Below are 27,720 nucleotides of genomic sequence, written 5' to 3' on the forward strand. Positions count from 1 at the left end.
TATTTGAAGAGGAAGAAGGAACTTTTATGCCTTTATGAGAATGATATAATAAAAAAAGCCAGTTACTGTTTGAGATAAACAATGGGGAAAACATATATAGATATAAGAATAACGTTCGAAAATTATGAAAAGCCAAAAAAATGCAACACGAACTAAATTAACATTATGATATAGAAAAAGTGAAGCTTAGACAAAGAAAAATCAGACGGGGTCGCCGTTACAAAGGCTACAACTCACCATATTCTTGGACTGGACTGGAATTATTACGTATATATACATTTTATTGCATATAACAAATAAATAACATAATTTAATTTTGATAAGATTAAAAATTTAACTACCGTAATTTTATATAAAATTCAGTATCAGAAAACATTAAAATTTCTGTTGATTTCAAGAAAGAACCATAATCCACTGTGTGGGTTTGTTTTCATCCGTACCTTCACAATCTCTTCGTCAATGTGTCCTGCCTCTAGGACGGTCGGTGTTAGTAGTTGTGAGAATTTTTCATGTTATTATTCATAGTAATTGTGTAGTATGTAAGAACGCTTTTATTTTGGTTGTTTAGTGATTATACTGTTGCATGGTATGCAGCTTATTACTATTAGCTTTCGGATTTTTCAGATTTAAAGCGATAAAGTTCGACTGACTTGCATGTAAATGCTGTGCACGGCACTGATGAAATTGGATTTGGTGATATGTTCTTAAGTAGTTTTAAGAGTGTAATATAATAGGAAAAATTGTGTGGCACTGGTCATAGTATCTAGTGTGCATTTAGATTCAATGCGATAGTTTTGACTTCCCTGTGCTAATTTTTAACGTCCTATGCCGTGTTTTGTAGCTTACAGCAACTAACGTGAACCGCGAACAATTTTATTTTGGACCCGGTTTTATACTGTTATGATTTCATAGCTATCCACTTGCTTTACCCATTAGCGTTGAAATTATAAGATTCATAGATCTTGGTCGAGAAGAATCTGTTCTTATGTAGGCCATACTTGTACCGCCTAGTGGGCTTCACGTGTTGCTGTTGGTTTTTTTTTTCCCTTAAGCACGCATTTCTTCCCTTGTACGGTAGCTGTTCACGCTTGTACTTACTTTATATCCAGAAATTGTCCATTTGGCCCTAGATGATGTGTTACCGTTAAATTTTAACATTATCAGTGTTCCTATGTTAATTGTTGCGTAACCCACCATAAGGCGAGTGTGGTTAGTTGTCGGTGCTGTAAACTTTCGGTAAATTTGTTGAACTTTCCAATAAATATTTTGTAGGAGGTAAGCCTAGCTTAACTTTCCAATAAATATTTTGTAGGAGGTAAGCCTAGCTTTTAACGTCTTTAATGATATTGATAATTGGTCTTGGCAGCAGAGCCTGGTCCCGTTATCAAAACACAGAAGCTTTGACAGAACTTCCACAACATTGCTTTTATTTTAGTTACGGCCGGGAAAAAGCTTTTCCACTAGTAAACGTGTTAAGGCTAGAAGAAACTATGTAATCTTCGAAATTTACACTTATTTTTACAACAATTGAAAACTTTATTATCCAAGAAGTAATCAACGGGGTTACCGTGTGCAGCTCGTGTACCACTCGTCAGTACAAAGAAGGTTGATGTCAGTCTTTTTCCGCAAGCGCGCAGCTTATATCAAAACTTAATTTCTATTAAATATCCCCGTTCGGTAATTGTTTACACCACCACGCTCTTCTTTTACTCCAAAATAATGCAATCCTGCAGTTCTCATCCGCTTGCACAGTAATTAGGTGGTTATTTAAATTCTGGGAAAGAAATAATTAGCAAGATGTGTTGAGGAGGGGGAAGAGGTTATAAAGAGAAAATAGCTCGGTTTCCTAACTAAACAACTTGGAACTGACATGACAACATAGTCAACCAAACAGAATTCGTGATGCCAGCGTACATTTGATCTACTGTATATTCAAAATATACTTAATTGAAAATGGATTAATTACTCAAGTGTCCAAAATATGCAATTGACAAATAGTGACACTTGAGTAATCACTCAATTTTTGATTAAGTATATTTTGAATATACATGACATCAAATGTACGCTGGCATCACGAATTCTGTTTGGTTGACTATATTGACATGTCAGTTCAAAGTCGTTTAGTGAGGAAACCGAGCTATTTTCTTATTATAACCCCTTCCTCCTTCCTCAACACATCTTGCTAATTATTGCTTTCACAGAATTTAAATAACCACCTAATTACTGTGTAAGAAGATGAGAACTGCAGGATTTATTCTACCTTTACCACGGCAATATTTTCTAATTTCAGGCCAAGAAGGGGGTCCAGGTCCTTTCCCCGGCTAGGGGTTGTGATCTGGGAAATACTAGGTTGGGTTTGTGGGGTTTGTATTATAGCGGCAGTGGTTTGGGGGTTCGCAGGCGGCTGGGGTTTGTATTATAGCGGCAGTGGTTTGGGGGTTCGCAGGCGGCCTTTCCCCCCCCTCCCCTTTAGGTCTTTAGGAAGGTAAGGACATGGCTTGTAGGTTAGGTTAGCGGGGAAAGGTTAGGTTAGTTGTCCATTTTTCTCGCACGTTTCAGACATTCATGCGCTGAGTGGTCCCAGTTTGTCGATTGTTGGGACAAGCATTTACAAATTTAGTGAATTTATTTCATTCTGTTAAACTGCCCGTGAAAAATTAGAAAGGTGATGATCTTTACTCTATTTTCTGGCGATCGCAAGCCTGTTCTAGTATGTAGTTTGTTGGGACAAGCATTTTCAAAACTAGCTAATTTAATATTTTATTCTGTGATCACTCCCTTGAAAAAGTCTGATTCGGAAATATTTTACTTGATTTTCGGTCGTTCCGAGGCGTGTCGCCATAAACTACAAAGGCTCCGATGTAATTAGTCATTAGGTCATTAGAACTGGAAGCCTGGTGCATATTAAAAAAATAGTCCGGAGAGCCAAACTACAACGTACCCCCTAGTGAAGTTAATATTCCCCCATGCAAGTTTGCATTAGTGATAACTTAATACTACCCTAGCATTTTAGGTAAAATTATAGAATGTTGCTGTAAATTGTTTGTAGAAATCAAGAATGGTTTTTAATGTATGTTGTGATTTATTGAAGGTTTTTTTTTTTTTTATAACTAATCCCCAATGAAATCTAGTTATTCATTTATGGTGGGTTGACTACCACAACTGAAAAGCTGTAGCATAGGTATTGTCATCAATTATGTCCTAAATAACTTGAAATAGTGTACTTTTCTACTTGTGTTGACTTTTGTTTTAAATTTTCTGTTGATCATTGTCGTAAGTAAGTCATTAAAAACCCTTATCGGAATCAAAACTAATAGTTGTCCTTTTGTTGTCAAATTCTGGATACATAGAAATTGGGGTTATGGAGTTTTGCATTCCATTTCTAGAGTTGTTTGTAGCAGTGTTCAGTGTATTTCAAATACCTTGTCACTTAATTTGAGCTAATGATTTATTGGCTTTACCTGTGCCGTTTGCTCGCTTCGCTCGCGGTTAAACGTTTAACTTGCTGCTCTTATGCTCTGGCAAGTGGACTGTTTCATTACACGCATTAAGCCCTATCGGTTAGTAATTTGGCATTATCAATTATACAAACGAAAAGTGAAAGCATATTCAACAAAGGTGCAATTCGTAGCTTCTCCAGCTTGTTTGAACATGGACTGCTTCCATTTCCAATGACCAGACTAGATATATCAAATCCATGTTTCTAAAAAGATCAATGATATAGCTATTACATTGCATATTCCAGTATGGAAGGTAGGTTTAGAATTTCCTTTCCTCACTGGGCCATTTTCCCTGTTGGAGGCCCTAGGCTTATAGCATCTTGGCTTTTCCAACTAGGGTTGTAGCTTAGCAAGTAATAATAATAAAATGTTAGTCATTTTCTGTTCAAATTATTAAGTTGTGGCAGTAGCACCAAATTTTTTCTGAACTCGTATGTGCTGATAAAATTGCCAAACTTGGTTTTTTTATGAAATCTGCAAGTGCGGTATTATAGGGTTTTGCGAGTTGTAAGTGGTATTCAAGTTAGTGTATTTGCAAAGAATTATTCAATTATGCAAGTTCGTGTCCTAACTCACCGTGCTATAATTGAACCTCCTTTCATTATTAACATGGTAAATATAATAGCTAAAATTATATTTCATGCTCCAAAATAGAAAACTAATACCAAAGAGGTTAAGAATGTATATTGCCCTTTATTCTGCTCAAGTAATTTATGGCAGCCACCTCCTATTAGGTTATTATTTTACCTACTTGGTTGAAGAAGGTACCAGTCTTGTGTGCTAATTGGGTTTTTATTTTTAGCCTCGCTGATAGGTTTCCATCAATTGCATACGTGATTTAGATTAGGCTTTTTGCAAAGATATATTCAGTTACCTGTATGTGATTTTCAATGTCTTAACAAGCAATGCAGTTCTCTCAATCGCCATTCCCTCGAGCCGGTTGTTCCAGGGTTCATTTTTTTATCGGAATGCAAATATCTTTGATTTATAACATGGTCCAACTTTAAAAGTGAAACCTAGGAGCTCTATCCTTCCCCCCTCATACACAGCCATATTCCTTACCTTAGTCTGAGAATTGGTCTGCAATGACCAGCTTAGGCCAAGACTGTCCGAAGTGACTTGCCTCAAGTCATGAGTTTTAGTTATCATAAATAGTTGTAGAAAAGTTGAGTGTAGCTTGGTCATAGCACTTGTCCACAAATCTAGCCTTTAATCCCATATAGAATACTGGACGTTTCTTGCTTTCGTCTATCCTTACTGGGAAAAGGTTTTGAGCTCTACCGTTACACTCCTTGTAGTATCAATTTATCACCTGTACGTTAAATGCAATTATTCATGACTTGGAACACTTAACTTCTGATGCAAGATCAGACTTGCTCGAGGGTCAACTCAAGCACGCTAATCTGTTTCTCTCGTTTTCAATTTTTTTATTGTTGGTGTATGAAAGATCTATTTTAATGTTATTGTTCTTAGACTCCTTGTAGTTTTTCCTTATTTCCTTTTCTCACTGGGCTATTTTCCCTGTTGGAATCCGTGCTTTTCCAACGAGGGTTGTAGCTTAGTAAGTAATAATAATAATGATTAGCTTCGTCTGTATTATGTTAAGGTCTTTCTCGTTCAGCAGCCATGCCTCATTTTGTAAATTAACTGCTGGACCACTTATTTCAACTAATTGAGGACCACAATCTAAAGGAGTGATAGGAAATATAGCTTTAAATTTGTTAAAACAGCCAAGAAGGGCTTTTTTACCCTGGTAACTATGCTTAAACAAGTGAATATAAATGTCAAACTCTTGTGGTCAATAGTAACACATTAAGAGAAGCTACAGTTTCCTTTGTATCAAATTTCAGTGAGTGGAGCTACTGCGCATTTGGGCGATAAATAATACACTGGAAATGGGAGTAAAAAAGAATACACATTCAAAACTACTAGAAATACTGTGTGACATTGTGCATTTGCCCTGATAATGTGTTGAGCTTTTACCCGAGATGAAATTGAATTGCAACAAGGCTCTGGACGGGATTCTAACAAAGGTTAATCGGAACCTCAACCAGCGACATTTTAAAAAATACATTTGCTCCAGTTACTTCTACCAGCGACAGCATTTTAAAAAAAACACCGTACTTTTGCTCCAATTGTCATCTTGGCACATAGCGTAGTAAAATTATAGAACACTACAATTTTTCTAGGAAAAAGCTTTTTCTACAGTGAAAATTGCTTTCAATAAATTTGACCTTTATTTCCACTGCAAATAAGTTATGGACCCTCCACTTCCCGACGGACAGGTTTGAAACTGGGACCTTGGGTGTGAGAAAGCAGGACAAAACGGGATTATTTATGGCTCAAGATTTTTAAGTCTACAGAACAAAGCAAACCTATCAAACCAAACCTAACCTCTGACCCCCCTTCCCAGATCACAGGGTTTGGCAAGGGAAAGCTAAAAGTAAACCACAAATAAATCCTTACCTTATGATAGTTAAGATATTCTTATTAGAAAAGCACTTTAACCTTTGAGGATACAATGAGCTTTTAAAAAATTATTCACCACCAGTACTATGATATTCAACGGGAAACTTTGTTATAGCATCGAAGTATCCATAATGGCAGCCAATACACTATTAGGCTCCATAACGAATGCACACCGAACAGGTAACAGCTGCAAAGGAACTGTAAATGGGTGTCATCTCATAACTGCCTATGTCACACTCGAACATACATGCCCAACTATTGTAAACTTCGTCATATGGGAGGGGAAGGAAGGAGGAGCTAGTTTTAAACGAGCGAACAGGAGTACAGTAATTTCAGTGGTAGAAAGAAAGTGGAAGGATGGTTTGTGCGCATGAAGTACAGTATAGTCATCACGGAACAAGCTATGCGCAAATGAGAGCAAGGACATCAGACTTGTAAAATGTTAACGAAAGTGAAATAGATATTTTGGGGGAAGAGGATTCCCATATTTTCTGAAATTTTTCTTTGACTTATTGTGCGTCCCAGAGAGTAATGTATAGAGAAGAAAGGGTTAGTTTTACCGTTAGTTACCGATTGGCCAGTAAAATTTCCCCACCCAAAACCCCAGGTTCCCCATGGGTGGTTCCCATTACCGTAGGATATATTAGGTTATGTCTTATTAGCTAATTACTTGCGATGGATTTGAAGGTGTTTTTTTTTTTTTTTGAAGAAGAAGAAATTTATAAATATAAACCCATTTCTGTATTAGTGAAGTTTACTCTTCAGGTTCAGAAGGGAAATCTAAATATTTGGTTGTGTCCCACCCAACCAATGCATGAAAACCATTTGAAGCCCAGGTCATCCTATGCATGTAGAATCCTTCCAAATTTCTAATCATATAGCCATGGCCGTCTGACTGCAAAATCCCTACACAAGAATATCGCCTAAAGCCCAGCACAGACTATGATTCGGGATGCGTGCAGTATTGAGTGGATGCGTTGAAAAACTACTTTCCCCACAGTAAACTGCACCACCAATGTGTTGATTGGGGAGGCCTGATTTCTGATGCAGGCCAGACAGTCACAGTCACAGATCTAGACCAAGTGTCACTGACTGCTCAGTGTTGTGTCAGCTTTCAACAGGGAAGGATATAGGCTTTGCTCTCCACCTACAATGGCTAACTTGCTTTCTCACATAGAATGGACAAGGATCAACACTTCATTTTATTTGAATCCTAATAATAGAAATACATTTAATGATAAATTTATTGATAATAATGACTTAGTCTCCTGGTAGAAAGAATCATCGGCATACATTCTCTCTCTCAATGAAGGCTGAACTGCAACTAGAGCATGAAAACAAGTGAAGTGTTGCTTTTACATTTTGGCCGCTGGTAAGTTTTTTCAAAACCACTACTGCTCCTTGAGTCTGATACATGAATCGTAGTCTTTACTGGGTTTAACTCTAAACTTTTTTTTTTTTTTCCTCCTAGCCTTATACACAGACCTTACTTTTCCTGCTCACTACCTTGTGTTTTATCCATTTCTGTGCATGTCTATTAGGGCAAACCACCCCCTTCATAAGTCAGCACTCATAAAAATCATTATGGGGAATCTGAAATTGAAGGCATTTGACAAATTTCTTAGTTTGGGCTTTCTAGCTTTACCGCACTGCCACTAATGTCGATCTATCATTTGTACGTGAAATGCAATAACGCATGACTAGGAACACTTTCTGATAGAAGAACCAAGTTTTGCAGAAATTGGTTTTTAAGTCTTTTAATATGAAAATAAACAGCTGAAGTGCGTTTTTAACCAATCTAAAGGAGTGACTAAAATATCTGGAATCTGATTGGCCAATTTGAAGTAAAAATTTTTATGAAAAGGTAAAAAAGGTATTGGGAAATGTGCTAGGACAAAATAGTTATCAAGCAAGCAGTCTGCGAAAGTCTGTTAGCCAGTATTAATGCACTTGAAGTTATTACATTGCCACTGGAACACTGAGCTTGGTGGGCACATATGTTGCGCCTTTAATTGAAAATTGTCCGTACTTAATGGGAATTTTAGGCTGGGAACAAACACATGTACAAGACATCTTTTTGACACTGAAGGTAAATAAGACAAGTTACTTGCTATTATTTTATTTTTATTTCTCTTAAGCATTTTGTGCCGATAACGTATTGGGAAGTTTTTAATTTTACAATTTAGCTAAGAAAAATGTGAACAATATTAAGAGGTGGTTGGAGTCCACTGAAATTTCACTGCTAAAGCTATGCTAAATTGATCAAAATGTCATCCATAGGAAATTCTAGTAACTAGGTAAGTGAGAACTCGTTTGACTTAGAAATGCCAAGGAGGGGTTGAGGATTTGGTTTAAATAGAATAATACAGTATTAGATAGGACACAGAAACTTTCATGATTGATTAGATCTTTGCAAATGCACTTATTTTGAATACCATGTACTGGCAGAAGCCTCTATTAAGAAAGTTACAGATTTTAATAGAACCCATTTTGCTCCTTTTGTTTAAACACTTGGAGGAGCCTCCCTCCCTGGCAATCCAGAAAAGCGCAAGGTGCTTCTGCCATAAGTTACTTATTGGAACAGGATAAAGGGGTCCAACATTTTAAATTTTAAATCTCAAATCTCTTACTATATTTATTTTGGAATATGCAATGTAATCAGCTCGTATTTTTTATATTTTTATAGATCATGTGTTAATGAAAAAATAGGGTAGAAACGTGTTTGATATATTGTCTGACCATTGGAAGTGGAATCAAAGCCCATGTTCGAACAGATACTGGAGCGCGAAGCTACAACACGCCCCATTGTATAATTGATAATTATTTCCCAAATACTATCCCATGGGGCTAATGTGCGCAGTGAAACAAAAACCAGTAAATCATCAGTTCAATTAAATAGAGATATTTGTGATGCCATTGTTATTGCTATGAACGACTCCATAGAAAATGCAATGGAAACTCTGTGTAGTTTTTATACTTTAAAAGGCTGTTATACAGTATGGTTGAAAATGAGGAGTTGAGGTTTGGGCATCACAAATACATCCTACCAGTCTTTTATCCATTATTTTTGTGTTATTCTTTTATGCAAAAGTATTGTTTTCCTATTACGCCACCACCTGATATACCCCTCGACAGTAATGGGAGAACCCCAGGAGGGGATTGGTGGTTTTGGTGGGATAAAATTAAATGAACAAATTACAGAATATAACAAAAGCATAAACTTAACAAACAAGAAGAAACCAAGAAGAATTGTTGGGATGGTTAGGAAGAAGGATGAGGAGAGGGGGTGAGGATCACAGGATCAGTTATGGTCGTAAAGTCCTCGGATGAGACGCTCTCTGGGTTTTGGCTGCTGCTGGGTTCACTCCCGGATTGGGTTGGAAAAATGGGGTGAAATAACACCTGTGGCCGAACTGCCACAGTGCTCTCTCCGTACCTTTTTCCTTTGAATCCAGACTTTTCAATCTTTTAACAGCCACGGGCTGCATGTTAACTAGAGCCTGTGTCTGGCCTCAAGGGCCAGACAATCTAAAAGTAATCAGTCTTTGACATGGTCCAATTTTGGATGGGAAAAAAACCTAAGCAACAATATATAACCTAAACTAACCCAACATAACCTAGAAGCTGTGTCCTTTCTTACTGTAGTGGGTCAGGACCCCCTTTAGACAGCCAATCCTTAGCATACGCTTAGACATCTGTCGTCTTGCATGAATATTTTTGAAGTCTGAGTAATCTGAATCCGGTGTAAAAACAGGCAATTTGTAGATTCAAAATGGCACTTATTCCACAAAGCTACCCTTTTACTTGCTCAAGAGAAATTCCACTGGGCACACTTCTTGGTTTGGTCTTAATAACATTACCATGACACTGCCAATAATGTTGATCTGTACGTAAAGTGCATGGCTTGGAACCCTCTAGTTCTGCCATAATTCTGATTGGTGAATTAGAAATAAAGATTGTAAAGCGGGTGAGATTGCAATGGGAAATACTGATGATTATAATCAAGCAAAGATCCCATTAAGACCTAATAGCCAATGATGATGTAATGAGAGAAGATACAGAGTTTCTGTTGGAGCACTGAGCTCAGTGGGTGGAATTACTGAACATTTAGGTGAAAATTCAGTGTGAAACTGACAGTAGTAGAGTACAGCAGGGTCACAAATTATGCGAGAAATTGGTCGATCTTTGGCCCCTCATAAATGTAAATCACATATTTCAAAACACACAACCTATTGGACTCCTCTTTGACAGCCATATCTTCAGCATAATGCCACCACGTGTGTTATCTGTACATAAGTGCACAGCTTGAACATTTCAGATGGAAGTATGCTGCGATGGATGTTGAAATTTCACTGGTTTTTAGTTTAAAATCCTGGTGTAATTGCTTCGTGTAGGGTATATTCACACCTATCATAGAGGGTTGCTATGGCCAACTGGAAAATTTTCTTTATTTGAAAATCAACCACTGAATCTATTCAACAAACTTCAAAGAAAAATTAGTCCAAAGGTTGATATATATATATATATACAGTATTTTGATTGGCTAATTCGAAGTAAAGATTTGTCAAAACAGGAGAGAAAATCATAAGGAATTATCGCGCATGCGTTATCATTGACGAAACAGCCTGCTGAATACTAATGGTGAATAGAAGTACATTTTAGAGAAGGTACTGCATTTCTATTGGGGCACTTGAGCTTTGGGGGAGCTAGAGTATTTGCATGGGGAATGTGTCGTTTTTGTTCTAGTTTTTTTTACCCAAAAGATATAAGTCTGAACTACGGTAGTTGTGAATGTACTTAGTCTGGAGTGTGAAGCTATAACTTGCCCCTTTGTTAAGGGGCCCACCTCTTTGTTTATGGATCAACAGTTGTTCCAGCTTTTGAAAAAGAATTTATTTTAAGGATATATATACAAACTGCTTTAATAAGGTTTTTTATATATTATTATCTAACCAGGTAACTATTATCTCTTTGCAGAGTGACCATGGCACCTAAAAGGAATAATATTATACCCAATGCCCATTTCCATAAGGACTGGCAGCGTTATGTACGCTGTTGGTTCACACAGCCTGCCAGAAAACAGCGCAGGAGGGATAAGAGGCAGAAAAAAGCAAGATTGGTGGCCCCAAGGCCTTTGGGAAAACTGAAGCCCATCATCACCTGCCCATCCAGTAGGTAAGTTCTACTTCCGTTATGCCATTTAGAACATATATTTGAGGCATTGATGCACCTTAAATGTATGTTCATATATTATGATGCACTCATTGCTGGTGATGGACTTCTGTAATCCCACAATTCTTGAAAGGCTTTAATTTACCCATTTGGCCCTAAACAATCTTGTGTTATATATGTGGAAATGCAATCATGTCAACTCCAGATTCGAGCTGTATTAATTTCGCTCCAAATTTTTTGAAATCTTGTTTTAGGTTTTTGAAATACTTTGTTTTTATGATGTATAAAGTCAAATAGTGATTTTTTTCTTACATTTGAAATTCTCTTTTGAAGGTATCATATCAAAAAACGTTTGGGAAAGGGCTTCACACTGGAAGAACTTAAGGTACGGTAATTTTTTTTTCTTGTGGATTGGTAACGGGAAACATGTATCAGCGTGCAAACGTATAGCTATTATTGTTATTGTATTTAAAAAAATTTTGGGAAAGAAATTACTTAGTTTTGATAGCAATCTAGGGTTCAGAATACTGTACATGCTCACAGGATAACACTTGTTGCGTCAACTTGATATTTAATGTAAATTTAACAAGCTTTGTATTACAGTATATAAATGGGTTTAAGCTGTTGCGTTTATCTCCTTAGGCTTAGCAGTGGTACTGACAGTAATACATTTTGAAATGAAGTATAGGCTCGTCAATATTTAGACGATTACCAAGGTTAGTGGATGAAATTTCAAGGGCTGACGATAGGTCAGTTGGCCTGTATATTCCTTTAGTACAGGTGCTCATTAGGTTTCTTATCATTTGAGTTAGCATAGAGTTTAGATTTATTGTGTAATACTTACGGATATAGTGTGATGTAGTCAAGTGAGTTTATTCCCCTTGATAATCAGTATCTCCCCTTCTTTCTTATAGGGAGCAGGTCTGAACAGAAAGTACGCCATGACTATTGGTGTATCTGTTGACCATCGCCGTACTAACAGAAGCATGCAGAGTCTTCAGAGAAATGTAAGGAGACTTAAGGAGTACAAGAGTAAGTTGATCCTCTTCCCATTGAAGGTCAACAAGCCCAGGAAAGCCGATTCCTCTGTAAGTAATTTAACCACACCTCAGTGTATTACAACCCTGAGCTTTACCAGGGGTTTTCACACCCTTCTTTTAGTAGAATTTAGTTTGGTGGTAGAGGAAAAATTTGTCATTTTACCTGATTAGTAATCTGCATTATATATGGTTCAGTGATCCCCTCAGTTAATTTTTTTTAAGAGTATTGGGGTTGTGTATGGAAGTTTCTCAGATGTTTATACTGTACAGTATGTGGAAGTAACTATGTATTATTAGACCTGTTTTATTTAGAGAGAAAAAAGATACGTGTATTTTGAATAGTAACGTGCATGTTAATATTTTCAAGCAGATTCTGCTTTTTTCCTCAAAATATTTTTATTTTTTTTTGTGCAGCCTCAAGAACTTGCCATGGCCCAACAGTTGGTTGGAGAAATTATGCCTATTGTTCGTCAACCTGTCAAGGAAGCTTCCAGAAAAATCAGCAAGAGAGACAAGGCTTACAGCTGTTTCAATACCCTCAAGAGCGTAAGTATCCTAATTCAATTTCAGATTGAGTTAATGTATGCAGTATATGTATTATACTGTCATTTGTTTACAGCAACCCCTCTATTCAGGAGATACCTTACTTCCATATATTGGAAATTTACAATGTGTACTCCTTTGAAACCGAAACGTCATTCCTCGTAATTATGCTCGTTAATCTTGTTTCTTGCTGCCTGGTTTCTTCATTTTTTAATATGTACGCAAGCCTTTTGCTCCTCCAGTCGCCATATGCTGTACTTTACACTCTGGAAAACTAGAGAGGACACCTTAGCATTTTTTTTGGAGCAATTGTTTTTTTTTGTCGGCCTGGTCACTAAGGCTTCGTCCACACGAACTTTGCTTCATAAATCTGCAAGGTTCGGGTATGAGTTTACACAAAATTTGCTCTGAAATAAGGTATCTTTTGAGAATTGAGCTTTCTTGGAAAACGTGAATTGTTTGTAAGAACATCACTTTCTTTACTCCTCAGGAAAGATCTACTGCTCGCAACTGGGGAAAGCGTGCCAAGAAGGCACAAGAAGCTGCAGAAAGTGCTGCTGTCATTGGTGCAGCCAAGAAGTAATATTAAAGTGGCGAAACGTGACTCGTGATTTTCTTGTCCTTTAGTTTAAAAGGTGTAAAAAATTAAATTCAAGACACTTCTTATGCAAAGTGGGAAAAGTAAAAATTTACCAAGTAATTTAAAAGTTCCGCAAGTATTTTGTACATCCAAAATAAATCTAGTTTATTTAAGGGGTTTTTAACATCCAATTTTGTGGTCTTTTGCCTTTTTATTTTTACCATTGTCCATAAATGCAAGGTACTTGATGAGTTTTGTTGAGAATTTATGCTAAATGAATGCGTTCACAAGGTTACCACAATTTTCTTACCAAGAAATTTCTTTAAATGTAGAGCATACATCCCTTTGGCTTCTGCAGCCTTGCCATCGACCCTTACTTTTCATCCAGTCCCTTTTGATCTGAAGCTTATGTGGCTCAAAGTGGCCTTTAACAGTTATTGAATGTCTTCCTGAGAAGATACTTTTTATCTGGTTCAGCATATTTGTTGATCAACTTTTCACTTCCTGAATACATCCCTTCCAAGCCAGGGTTCTTAAAAATTATAATTGCATTGTAGGAAGGGCTGTTTATAAAGCACTTGTCCTTTCATAATGACTTTATTGTTGTAAATTTTTAAATAAGAGCTCCATACCTGGTATAAGAATCTGTTATGGTTCTTGAAAATGGTGGTTATAACTTTGTTGAGGGCCAGTATATTAATATAATTAATTTTTTATGGATGTATGGCCCAGGTCAGATTTGCCCAATGGCTAAAAAAACAATTATTGGTTATACAGTATCTACATCATCAGTCTGTTGAATTCCTAAGCTTCTATGTTTCCTATAAGATCCATGCAAATTGAGTTGACAAGAAAAAAAATTAAAGGAGACTAGCTCATGAAATGATGTCGCAAGGTAAGTTTTTCTATAGTATTTTAAGAACATTGTGAAAAGCAAATTAACCTTAAAGTCAGAGTTTTAAAAATTAAATATACACTTTTAAGTTCTCTTTATTTTAGTAGAATTATTATTATTATTTTTTTTTTTTTTTTAGAATACAGTATGCAGTTTGTAAGTAATCCAGGCAAATTTTGTCTTATTGTAGGTTGGAGTGTTACAGGTCTTTAATGAAAATCTTGTGCGTTTTCTTATGAGAAGTTTTTCTAGTCTAAGTTTTGATTTTTTTAAGGTTTTAAAATTTGAATTGGGAAGGGTTTTATTAACAAAACGAGGTAGTGAACTTTAAGGGTTGTTGATTTTCCATGAACAGTACTACAATTTATTTACAGAAATTCAAGAATGACAGGAGATAGTTGGCCCTTTTTTCGCTCATCGTATAACTGCATCTGTTATTGGAAAGGACAAATGAAATATTAGATTGATCTAACAAGCTACTTGTGCATTTAGGGTTTGGTGGATGCGATGTCCCTTGGCGTTCCTGGTAACTTAGTTCAGGTGAGTTGTTGAAATTTAATTGATATAGTTTTGAATTTCGGGGAAAAAAGGTTGAAAATCGGAATGAAAATTATAAAGCTTGGGGAGACAGAGGAAGTTTTAGAAGCAGCGAAATGAAAATATTTTTATACAGTGTACTATATGTTTTTATGTACTGTACATGATGATTTAATACCGCCCCAGTCTTAATGTACATGGAAGATGGTTGTTACTGAATATCAGCCTTTTGAATAATCGACTGTGAGTTGACCTGTATTTTAATTGTATTAATTTGCAGGAACTTTCGAGATCATGAAATCTGATGTTGAGCTGTTGGAAACTGCTTTAGGTAGGTGAGCGTTTCCTTGCTGCAAAACTGTTGTAAAATATTTTGGTTTATTCTTTAATAGTCATGTTGATTGTAATTTTTGGTGTACTTACATAGAAAATGTTTGATTCTCGGCAGCATCTGCCTAGGGATCATGGTTAGATATCTTTAATTAAGCTAATTGTTTAACCCTTGAACTTTGATCCTAGTTTTTTTTTTTTTTATATATATATAGATGAAGTTAGATGATATACCGAGCTTTTATTAAAATTGGGTTCGAGGTGTTGCCTAGCAAACCATGAAGCACTAGTTAGGAATAATTTTTTTCAAATCTTACCTCGAACTGTTATACAAAATTTATTTTTACATACCACACATGATGATATAATACCGCCCCAGTCTTAATGTACATTGAAGATGGTTGTTACTGAATATCATCCTTTGAAATAATCGTCTGTGAGTTGACCTGTATTTTAATTGTATAATTAATTTGCAGGAACTTTCGAGATCATGAAGTCCGCTGTTGGAAACTGCTTTAGGATGGTAAGTTTTTCCCATGCTGCGAAACTGTTGATTGTAACTTTAGGTATGCCTGCATTGAAAAATGATTGAATCTCTGCAGCACCTGCCTAGGGATTGTGGTTAGATATTTGAATCAGTTTTTAATTTTTTGGGGAAAGGATTTAGAATCAGAATGAAAATTATTTAAGGGGGGGGGGTTGCAAAGGAACATCCAGAAGAAGCAAGATGAGGAAAATACATTGAATCTTTGATTTTATTAACTGTAGAACTATATTAGGAGCCGAGTCGGGGGTATGGAGTAAGTTTGATACTCTGAAACTCTTTGAGTAAGATTTTAGTTATATATACAGTGTACTGTATATTTTATGTACTGTACATGATGATTTAATACCGCCCCAGTCTTAATGTACATGGAAGATGGTTGTTACTGAATATCAGTCTTTTGAATAATAACCCGTGAGTTGATCACATTATTTTAATTGTATAATTGATTTGCAGGAACTTTTGGGGTAATGAAGTCTGCTGTTGAGCTGTTGGAAACTGCTTTAGGTAGGTGAGCGTTTCCTTGCTGCGAAACTTGTAAAATATTTTGGCTTATTCTTTAATAGTCATGTTGATTGTAATTTTTGGTATGCCTGCATTGAAAAATGATTGATTCTCTGCAGCACCTGCCTAGGGATTGTGGTTAGATATTTGAATTAGTTTTTAATTTTTGGGGAAAAGGATTGAGAATCAGAATGAAAATTATGAAAAGGGGGGGGGGGGGGTCAAAAGAAGATCTAGAAGAAGCAAAATAAGGAAAATACTTTGAATCTTTGATTTTATTTTTAACTGTAGATCTATACTAGGAGCCGAGTCTGGGGTATAGAATAAGTTTGATTCTCGGAAACTCAAGTATATGTATAGAGGAATTTTTTCAAGTGTTTTAAACAATACCTTTTTTGAATGCTCCCTTTGTAACTAGAGTAAGATTTTAGTTATATATACAGTGTACTGTATATTTTATGTACTGTACATGATGATTTAATACCGCCCCAGTCTTAATGTACATGGAAGATGGTTGTTACTGAATATCAGCCTTTTAAATAATCGACAGTGAGTTGACTTGTATTTTAATTGTGTAATTAATTTGCAGGAACTTTCGAGATCATGAAGTCTGCTGTTGAGCTGCGGGAAACTGCTTTAAGTAGGTGAGTGTTTCCTTGCTGCGAAACTGTTGTAAAATATTTTGGGTTTGTTCTTTAATAGTCATGTTGATTGTAATTTTTGGTGTGCCTACATTGAAAATGTTTGATTCTCGGCAGCATCTGCCTAGGAATTATGGTTAGATGTCTTGAATTAAGCTAATTGTTTAACCCTTGAACTTAGATCCTAATTTTTTATATATATATATATATATATATATATATATATATATATATATATATATATATATATATATATATATATATATATATATATATATATATATATATATATATATATATAAATCATATAGATGATGAAGTTAGATGATATACCGAGCTTTTATTAAAATGGGGCTCGAGGTGTTGCTTAGCAAACCATGAAGCACTAGTTAGGAATATTTTTCTTCAAATCTTTACCTCGAACTGTTATACAAAATTTATTTTTACATACCACACATGATGATATAATACCGCCCCAGTCTTAGTGTACATGGAAGATGGTTGTTACTGAATATCAGCCTTTGAAATAATCGGCTGCGAGTTGACCTGTATTTTAATTATATAATTAATTTGCAGGAACTTTCGAGATCATGAAGTCTGCTGTTGGAAACTGCTTTAGGATGGTAAGTTTTTTTCCATGCTGCGAAACTGTTGTAAAGGATTTCTTTGGTTATTCTTGTATAGTCATGTTGATTGTAACTTTTGGTATGCCTGCATTGATAAATGATTGATTCTCTGCAGCACCTGCCAAGGGATTGTTAGATATTTGAATTAGTTTTTAATTTTTTGGGAAAAGGATTGAGAATCCGAATGAAAATTATAAAGGGGGGGTGGATTGACAAAGGAAGATCTAGAAGAAGCAAAATGAGGAAAATACTTTGAATCTTTGATTTTATTTTTAACTGTAGAACTATACTAGGAGCCGAGTCTGGGGTATAGAATAAGTTTGATACTCGGAAACTCGAAAGTCTACGTATAGAGGAATTTTGTCAAGAGTATGTTTTAAACAATACCTTTGTAACTAGAGTAAGACTTTAGTTATATATACAGTGTACTGTATATTTTATGTACTGTACATGATGATTTAATACCGCCCCAGTCTTAATGTACATGGAAGATGGTTGTTACTGAATATCAGCCTTTTGAATAATAACCCGTTAGTTGATCACATTATTTTAATTGTATAATTGATTTGCAGAAACCTTTTGGGGTAATGAAGTCTGCTGTTGAGCTGTTGGAAACTGCTTTAGGGAGGTAAGTTTTTCCTTGCTGCGAAACTTTTGTAAAATATTTTTGTTTATTCTTTAATAGTCATGTTGATTGTAATTTTTAGTATGCCTACATTGAAAATGTTTGATTCTCGGCAGCATCTGCCTAGGGATTATGGTAAGATGTCTTAGTTAAGCTAATTGTTTAACCTTTGAACTTTGATTCTAAGTTTTTCTCATATGAATCATGTAGATGATGTAGTTAGATGATACACTGAGCCTTTAGTCCGTGGTTAATCATACTTAAAATTGGGTTTGAGGTGTTGCTTAGCAAACCATGAAGCACTAGTTACGAATAATTTTCTTCAAATCTTCACCTCGAACTGTTGAACAAAATTTATTTTTACATACTACACATGATGATATAATACCGCCCCAGTCTTAATGTACATGGAAGATGGTTGTTACTGAATATCAGCCTTTGAAGTAATCGGCTGTGAGTTGACCTGTATTTTAATTGTATAATTAATTTGCAGGAACTTTCGAGATCATGAAGTCTGCTGTTGAAAACTGCTTTAGGATGGTAAGTTTTTTCCATGCTGCGAAACTGTTGTAAAAGGATTTCTTTGGTTATTTTTGTATAGTCATGTTGATTGTAACTTTTGGTATGCCTGCATTGAAAAATGATTGATTCTCTGCAGCACTTGCCTAGGGATTGTGGTTAGATATTTGAATTAGTTTTTAATTTTTTGGAGAAAGGATTGAGAATCAGAATGAAAATTATAAAGGCATGTTTGGGGGGGGGGGGGTTGCAAAGGAAGATCTAGAAGAAGCAAAATGAGAAATACTTTGAATCTTTGATTTTATTTTTAACTGTAGAACTATACTAGGAGCTGATTTTATTTTTGACGAACTATACTAGGAGCTGATTTTATTTTTGACGAACTATACTAGGAGCTGATTTTATTTTTAACTAGAACTATACTAAGAGCGGATTTTATTTTTAACTGTAGAACTATACTAGGAGCTGATATTTATAACTGTAAAACTATACTAGGAGCAGAGTCTGGGGTTTAGAATAAGTTTGATACTCGGAAACTATAGTCTACGCATAGAGGAATTTTGTCAAGAGTATGTTTTAAACAATACCTTTTTTGAATGCTCCCTTTGTAACTAGAGTAAGATTGTAGCTATACAGTATATACAGTGTACTGTATATTTTATGTACTGTACATGATGATTTAATACCGCCCCAGTCTTAATGTACATGGAAGATGGTTGTTACTGAATATCAGCCTTTTGAATAATAACCCGTGAGTTGATCACATTATTTTAATTGTATAATTGGTTTGCAGGAACTTTTGGGGTAATGAAGTCTGCTGTTGAGCTGTTGGAAACTGCTTTAGGAAGGTAAGTTTTTCCTTGCGCAACTTCTAAAATATTTTGGTTTATTCTTTAATAGTCATGTTGATTGTAATTTTTGGTGTGCCTATATTGAAAATGTTTGATTCTCGGCAGCATCTGCCTAGGGATTATGGTTAGATGTCTTGAGTTAAGCTAATTGTTTAACCCTTGAATTCTAGGGGTTTTTTTTTTTTCATATGAATCATATAGATGATGTAGTTAAATGATATACTGAGCTTTTAATCCGTGGTTAATCATTTAAAATTGGGTTCGAGGTGTTGCTTAGCAAACCATGAAACATTAGTTAGGAAGATTTTTCTTCAAATCTTTTCCTCGAACTGTTATACAAAATTTATTTTTACATCCACACATGATATAATACCGCCCCAGTCTTAATGTACATGGAAGATGGTTATATCTCTGATAATCATTCTTCTAGATTATCAAACGCCATTTTTGTTCTTTATATTAATTCTTGAAATTAATTGCAGGAACTTTCAAGATGGTTAGGTCTGATTGTAAACCGATGGAAGCTAGTCTAGGAAGGTAAGTTTTACTAGCCAATTTTTTTTTTTTTTTTAACCCTAAAAATAGTTTCTCATTTCCATTGATGTAAGCAGTAATCATATTTTTTTTTTTATTTATTTATTTATTTATTTATTTATTTATTTTTTTGGTGATTCACCTTGAAAATTTTAATTTATATTGCTTTTCAATGATAACCCTATAGACCACATTTCAAAGGAGACCAGAAATATCTGACAATGTCAAATTGTAATTATCACTATCCTTTCTGTAAAGTGCTCCGAACTGAATGCAGTCATTCATAATGTTTACTGACGTGATCAAAAGCACCCAAGCCGAGTCACTCCTCTTTACATGATACTTGACTAACATTTTGTGTCATAATATAATATAATATATATAATTTCCATGGACAAAGTAGTTTAGGATGTAATCAAGGATTTTATAATTGTCCAAATAGGAAGCACTTCCTTAGAAGGGGAAGGTTTGAATGGGATCCTTCAAATATTCCCTTGTATCAGTTGTGGAACATTTAATGTATGCTACACATGATGATAAAATACCGCCCCAGACTTAATGTACATGGAAGAAGGTTATAACTGAATATCATCGTTTTGAGTAACCAGCTGTGACTTGACCCTTTATTTAAAGTATAAATTTCTTTGCAGGAACTTTCAAGATGTCAGCTGGTGACCTGATGGGAACTACTATGGGAAGGTAAGTTATCCTGGTTGCTGGTAGAATAAGTGACATGAAAATGGAATACAAATTGACAAAAATGTGAAATTGTTGCTGACCAATTACTTGAAGGTATGGTCATGTAGCTGTGTGGATCTTTTTAGTCCAATGATTGATGATTTTGACCGTAGATTTCAGGTAGACTAAAGATCTGGTGAGAAAATTAAGAGTTAAAGTATCACGAAAGAAAATGCAAGAATAATTACATGGGGCATGTATTTGTATTGTAGTAAAATTTTCCTGTAACATAATTTCACAGGTGGTTGATCTTTGTGCAACAGTTGTACTTTCAGCACTATATAATGTAATCTACTTCCAGTGTAATGACCCGTTTTTTTTTCTCTTATTAACTTATAGGAAAACTACAAAATATGTAGCATGCCTAAGTAAAGAAGTCCTTTCTGGTATAGTTTTTGTGCAAAGAAGAATTAAGTAAATTTGGCGAGTTGTTGGGCGTATAATTTTTAACTTGCGTTTAGTGACATACTGTAGACATGGAAGTGGGAATAAGCTGAAGATGATTAAAAATGCTTCCTTTAAATTGGTTGCACAACATGGCCAGCAAGGTTTTTTTTAGATGGGCTACAGAATGTTGATCACCTGACCATGAAACACTTTCTTTTGAAGTGCAAGTTTTTGAATGTGATCCTTTTAATCTTTCCCTTTAACTCCTGTGCTAGTTTTTGATATGTATGCTACACATGATGATTGAATACCGCCCCAGTCTTAATGTACATGGAAGATGGTTTTAACTGAATATCATAATTTTGAATAATCAACCGTGGCTTGACCCTTTATTTAAAGTGTAAATACTTTGCAGGAACTTTCAAGATGTTGAGGACATCTGGTGAACTGATGAAAACTAAAATGGGGAGGTAAGTTCTCCTGGTTGCTGGACAGTTTTAATAATCATGAGTTTTAGTCTTTGTACTCTATAGGTGCTCTGAATATAAACTTTAGAGAAATGAGTAGATATTTAGAATTAATGGGACCATATTTTATTATTGTAATAAATATTGATGTATAGATTTATGATAACTGGTTTTTCTTTATAGGAAAGTTTTTGTAACTTTTTTATGAAATTGGGAGTAATTAGCATTAAAAATATTTCTTGAATATCTGCTGCTCCTGCCTAGGGATGATTTTAGATATCTTGAATAAAACTAGATTTTTTTTTTAACTTTGGAGGTTTTATTTTTATAACTAACTTCATAGATATAAATGTAGTTCATGCTGTTGGATTTTTAACTTTAGTTTATTATGCTTTAATTGGGGTAAGCTTTGTGAAGTTTTCATTGTGATCCTTAAATCTTTCCCTCTTAACCATTATGCAAGATTTTTTTTTCCGTCGTGCAATGATGATTTAATACCGCCCCAGTCTTAATGTACATGGAAGATGGTTTTAACTGAATGTCATTGATATGAATGAACGCCTGTGCTTTGATGCTTTTCTTTTAATTTTTTTTTTTTAATTATTTTGCAGGCGCTATCATGATGGTGTATTGATGAGGGAATGGAAGGTGCTCTGGGAAGGTAAGCTTTTCTTGCTGCCAGCAAGCGTTAATGTATTTACTTTCAAGCCTTTATTATCTTGGTAATAGTATGTATTGTAAGGTTATTTAGAAATAGCTTAGTAATATTTATCAGGTATACTCCGTAGTAAACATTAGCGAGGAGATACATAGAATTAATGGGTAATATATCATAATGCTAGTTGCTATGTAGTGAAGAATGGTAAGGGTGGGCACAGTATTTTTTTTTTCGTTTTCTATGATGAATAAGATTGTCAGGTGGTTATTCTCTAACGCCTTGAGTTCAATTGGAAGTACAGTAATTGGTATCAATATTTCTTCTCTTTGTTGCCTTTGACATAATTTACATCTAGCAATTAATTTTTTCTCATGTATATGAAAGTTTTACAGAATGTGTAACATTTAGTGGCAAGAAAAATTTTTGAGCTCTGCTTTATTAAGTCTTGTGAAGTCCTATCCTTTAAAGTATTTGTCCTAAGATGTTTAAAATTTCCAAGAAAGGCCCTTTTTTAATACAATTGTGCTGCCCCCACAGGATTAATAGATCGATCAATTTTTTCATTTGGCTATGGCATTAGAAAGAAATTCTTGGAAGATAGTCCTCTGCACCTATGTATGGGTATTTTTTTGAAATGTAATATAGTAATGTTTTAATCCTTAATCTGTCCTCTGCCCCTATGTATGGATATTTTTTCAAAAGATGTAATAAAATAGTAGTTAACTGTAAAACACTTTCTTGAAAAAGTTTCTATTGTTATCTTTTAAATCTTTATTCTTGTAACTGTTGTGCATGATTTTAATGTTTGTGATGATATAATACCGCCCCAGGCTTAATATATATTGAAGATGGTTATAACTGAGTATCAATCTTCTGAATGAACAAATGTGATTGGATGCTTTATATTTAGTGTGTTCAAATTATTGCAGGCACTTCCAAGGTGTGGGGGTTTTGCGTGGAATCTCGTGGAAACTACCCTGGGAAGGTAAGTTAGCAAGTTATCCTTGTTTTGATTTTTTTTAAAATATTGACTTGTAGTTTACACATCTGCTCAAACTCGTTAGTTCCCTTGGTCGTTGTAGCCTCACCATCCTTGTAAACTAAGGAGTGAGTTTTAGGGAGCCTCTAGGTTTACCTGCTGATTTATCAGCAGCCATTGCCTGGCTCTCCTTGGTCCTTGTTTTGGTGGAGACGGGTCTTGAATGCTGATCATATGTATATATGGTCGGTCTCTAGGGCAGTGTCACTGTCCCTTGCATGAGCTGCGTTTAAAGCCTTTAAATAGGATGTTGGTTAGCTGACCATGAAGCTCTTAACGTTAAAACTAATATTTTCATATCAATTTTTTAATGTCCTTCAAATCTTTATCTCAACTGCAATGTAGTGTTTTTATTTTGATTTGCTGCACATGATGATATAATACCGCCCCAGGCTTAATGTATATTGAAGATGGTTATACCTGATAATCACTCTACTATATGAGCAACTGTGATCAGATACTTTATACTAAAGTCTTCAAATGATTTGCAGGCACTTGAAAGGTGATGTCTGCGGGTGAGCCAAAGGAAACTACAGTAGTTTGGGAAGGTAAGTTTTTCTTGCAGCTAGGCAATTTTAAGTTACTTTGAAGTGTTTTTTATAATCAAATTAGTATGGTGAAATACATATAAGTTGTATTCATCAAATATACTGAATAACAGGATTCGTGACAACTGGTAATATTAAACTAGATTTTAATTTTTTTATGACTACATTAAATATTTCGTTCTGCACTTTCGTAAGGATGGTTTTAGACATTGAATAAAGATAAATTTATACCATCCCAGTCTTCATGTAAATGGAAAATTGTTATAACTAATAGGATGAAAATCCTGGTGCCTTTGAAATAATTCCCTATCAGTAAAATTTGTCCAAGAGAGAATACATTATTGCAAACAGTAGTTTGACTAAAGTACTAATTAGAAATTAGCCTGTTATGTGATGAATTTATAACTTCCTTGGATGTCTGAACAAATTTGAAGATGCATCCTATAACTGAAATGGCATGTTAAGATAAAAATCACCTGAATGAGATGAGAAAAATTTTAATATTTAATTCTTGCTTTGCAGAATTATTTTTTACCAAATGATGGCGGAAGAGGTGCCCACTGTAAACAGTTGACGATTGATTTAAGATGTCTTTTTATCACAAGTTCTGTTTATGCAAGGTTAGTTTCCATAGTGTTTTCTCCTTTATAAAAATTTTATAACTCAATTATTTGGGATTTATATAAATTTTTTCAGTATTCAAAATGTATAGACTATTACCACTACTTGTCGGGTTAATGGGAATATGCTAAGGCGTGTAACACTCAGAATTCCTATTGAAATTTGTTTGGATTTGTTTTACATAAGAAATTATTAAGTGTTAAGGGGTAAAAAGAGTTTACGAAGTTTAATCAGCAATTACTATGAAAGTTTACATGTATTTTTTGTTAAATAAGTCAGTCAAATCTTCAGGGGTAATGTCCAAAAGGAACTGACTTTTTTTTTTTTTAATTGAAATAAGTAGTTTATTTCCTAAAAATAAATGCCTTACCCTGGGGATTAGTTTATTTTGAAAGTAAAAGTATTTATTTCATTAAACTTAACAATGATGAACAGTGTAACTTGATACAAAATGATTGTTGTCAAAAGGATACTGACTAGTCTATTAGAAAAAAATCCAGTTCTGAGTTATTCCTATGATTGAAGTGTTAATTTTTATTTGCAGACATGTGAAACGCACATTGTTATGGTGTTCTGCATAAATAGATGGTGAGTGCCCCAAGTGTGTTTCATACTTTAAATGGTAGTCATTAAATGATTATAAAAGATATTATATTCTATATACTGTACTTGTAAAGTCTTCTTTTATGAAGGAATTATTTTTAAGAGATATATGATCTTGTAGCTTTTATGATGAGAAACTTGTCCGGGCTTCTGATGAGTCAATAAGCCATGACGAATGACGTTACTGATATAATTGTGATGCAACTATATTGTCATTACAGTACTGCATATTAATTGAGAGTATTTTTGCAGTTCTGCTGGTGTGACATTTCTTGATGTGGTTTTCACCTGAATATTAGTAAGTATACAACAATCTCTAAATTCACTGTCTACTGGCATTTTAAACAAGGCTTGAGAAATCATTGATTTTGAGTAGATGTTGTAAATGGCATATAATGCAGATGGTGAACTTGTACAATATAACAAAATTGAAAGGTTTCAAGTAAAGTAAATAGTTGAGTTGTAAATGCTATACTACAAGGAATGAAAATTTTGAAATATATGAATATATATATTATATAAATATATATGTGTATATATAAATTTTTTCCATTTGTGGAATTCTTTCTCGACTAGAATTAATAGTTTTCAGTTAACAGTATACTTAAGGTTAACATTTTATGTGATGAATTTAACTTCCTTGGATGTCTGAACAATTTTGAAGATATTCTTGATATCTGAAGCAGAATGTTTAGGGAAAAACCCTGTGAGAAAAGGAAAATTTTAATGTAGTTAATTTATTCTTTACAGGATCTTGAAGAGGTATCTGAAGAGGTGCTTACATGTGACATTTGACCTACAATACCTTTTTATGAATCTGTCGTTTCTTGCAAGGTTTGTTTTAGTTAGCATATTATTTTCCCGTACACGTTAATATTATTACTCTTGAGAATAATTAGGAATCTATTTTTATTTAAAAGGTGAAAGATATTACAAAGTGAAGTTCTTGGAAACTTTCCGTAGTTTAATGTTACTGGGTTTAGAAATAGTTATGATGAAAAGTGTAACTTGATACAAAATGATTGTTGTCAAAAGGATACTGACTAGTCTACATGATTAAATGCAACTCCTAGCTTCTCCAGTTATTTATGAATTGCTTTTCATTTGCAGACTTGTGAAGCACACATGGTTATGGTGTTCAGCATAAATATATGGTGAGTGCTAAAAGGGTATTGCCTGTTTAGAATGGTAGTAGTGTATTCTATAAATTGAATTAAATTTTGTGAAGGGAGAAATTTTGAATACCCTGTCCGTATTACCTTAGGTATGGAGAAAAACTGAGATATGTAGTAGAACAATTATTACGATACAAAGATTTAATGTGAGAAAAAATGTATAGATGGTAGAATGACTGCCATTAGAAATGAAGGTGCATTTTTTTCCACAACATTGAGTTCAAATTGGAAAAAGTTTTGATTTAACACAAAGAATTTTACTTACAAATTACATTTAAAAGTTGGCACCTTATGTGATGAATAGATCGGCATTAATATTATTCATTCAACAATGACGACAAATTATATTTAAAGGTTGGCCTTTTATGTGATGAATTTAACTTCCTTGGATGTCTGAACAAGTTTGAAGATGATCATTTTATCTGAAACTGAATGGTTAGGGGTAAACCCCAAGAGAAAAGGTGAATTTTTAAAATTTAATTTAATCTTTACAGGATTTTGAGAGGATCATTAGTGTGCAAAGAGGTTGTGCCTACCCTTGTCAGTTGAAGATTGAGCTACAATACCTTTGTATCAACATGCTGTGGTTTTTGCAAGGTTAGTTTTAGGTTGCTTAATTTTCACTAAACATTATTATTAATGAAGGATAATTTGGAATACGTATTTTACAAGGTTAATGAAGACAATGTAAGCATTTATTTCTAATGTTGATGCAATTGTATTTCCAAGGTTGTGGCTCCCTCTCACTGTAGTGATGGATGGCTTCTGATGAGTAATCTTGAATTTAGGTAGTGGACAAAATTCATGACTATTGCCACCCCATAACCTTTCAAGTAGACTTTTACTGTAAAAGACTGTGATGAGCTTTAAAATTGCTTTTATCTAGAAACTTTTAATTAATATCAGGACTTATTAATGTTACGTGGATTATATAATGGGAAACACAAATGGCCCTTTAAATATTATTTGTTGCAATAGCCCTCTTTGAACTACATACAAATATTTTTTCATAACTTTTTATCTGTTTGAATGGTTAATGTGAATGTGCTAAAACATACTGCTATTTAATGAGCATTGCTGTGAAGATATTGATTTTTATGATTAAGATATTTTGTTCATATCTATTACGGAAAATTGAAGTGATCAAATGTTAGTAGTTGGAGGTATGATGTTTAGAGCTAAAACATCATTCATCTTGTAGAAAATTATATGGAAGATTACTGTTTTTGGAATCAGAATATTTCGTAGCATAAAAAAAATTACATACATACATAAAAAAAAATTGAAATAAATTTTGTTTATATGATGAAAAATGTAACTTGAAACAAAATGATGGTTGTCAAAAGGATACTGACTAGTTTAATAGAAAAAATAAATAGTTCCCAGTTTTCCTGTGATTTGAGTTGCACCTTTTTTTTTCAGTGAATCACACATTATGGGTATAGTGAGCAGCATAAATATATGGTAAGTGCCCTGAAAATATTTCATGCTTTAAGCAGTCATTGCATAATTTAAAAAGGTTCTAGTTTATTCTATTTACTTTTAAAGTCATTTTTTGTGAAGGAATTTTTTTT

At 34.3% G+C, this 27,720-nt stretch overlaps 1 protein-coding gene and 2 long non-coding RNA genes across 5 annotated transcripts in view; all 3 read left to right on the plus strand.

The window, feature by feature from the left end:
• Positions 1 to 357: 357 nt before the first annotated feature.
• RpL13 (ribosomal protein L13) lies at positions 358 to 13,328 on the plus strand. Of its 3 annotated transcripts, none has more exons than XM_068374751.1 (6): positions 358 to 486; positions 10,947 to 11,144; positions 11,475 to 11,526; positions 12,056 to 12,229; positions 12,596 to 12,727; positions 13,215 to 13,328. In XM_068374751.1, the coding sequence occupies exons 2-6, from the start codon at positions 10,954 to 10,956 to the stop codon at positions 13,305 to 13,307; spliced, it is 642 nt and encodes a 213-aa protein (XP_068230852.1). In that variant the 5' UTR covers positions 358 to 486; positions 10,947 to 10,953; the 3' UTR covers positions 13,308 to 13,328. The 3 variants fall into 3 exon arrangements, with proteins under 3 accessions (XP_068230852.1, XP_068230855.1, XP_068230853.1); XM_068374754.1 differs by having other exon boundaries at positions 388 to 480; XM_068374752.1 differs by having other exon boundaries at positions 419 to 496.
• Positions 13,329 to 15,519: 2,191 nt separating this feature from the next.
• Positions 15,520 to 26,954, plus strand: LOC137642219 (uncharacterized). The gene is made up of 17 exons (XR_011044698.1): positions 15,520 to 15,589; positions 16,067 to 16,117; positions 16,704 to 16,758; positions 17,332 to 17,378; positions 19,319 to 19,373; positions 19,859 to 19,913; positions 20,561 to 20,609; positions 21,451 to 21,505; positions 22,114 to 22,163; positions 23,090 to 23,145; positions 23,691 to 23,747; positions 24,270 to 24,367; positions 24,913 to 24,956; positions 25,224 to 25,269; positions 25,722 to 25,805; positions 26,082 to 26,125; positions 26,641 to 26,954. It is a non-coding gene; the product is annotated as an uncharacterized lncRNA (long non-coding RNA).
• Positions 26,955 to 27,559: 605 nt separating this feature from the next.
• LOC137642220 (uncharacterized) overlaps positions 27,560 to 27,720 on the plus strand; it is a 5,430-nt gene continuing 5,269 nt past the window's right edge. Inside the window, exon 1 of the long non-coding RNA XR_011044699.1 lies at positions 27,560 to 27,610. This is a non-coding gene — a long non-coding RNA (uncharacterized lncRNA). The remainder of the gene's footprint in view (positions 27,611 to 27,720) is intronic.

The sequence above is a fragment of the Palaemon carinicauda genome, chromosome 6 (genome assembly GCF_036898095.1).
Source record: "Palaemon carinicauda isolate YSFRI2023 chromosome 6, ASM3689809v2, whole genome shotgun sequence".
NCBI lineage: Eukaryota > Metazoa > Arthropoda > Malacostraca > Decapoda > Palaemonidae > Palaemon > Palaemon carinicauda.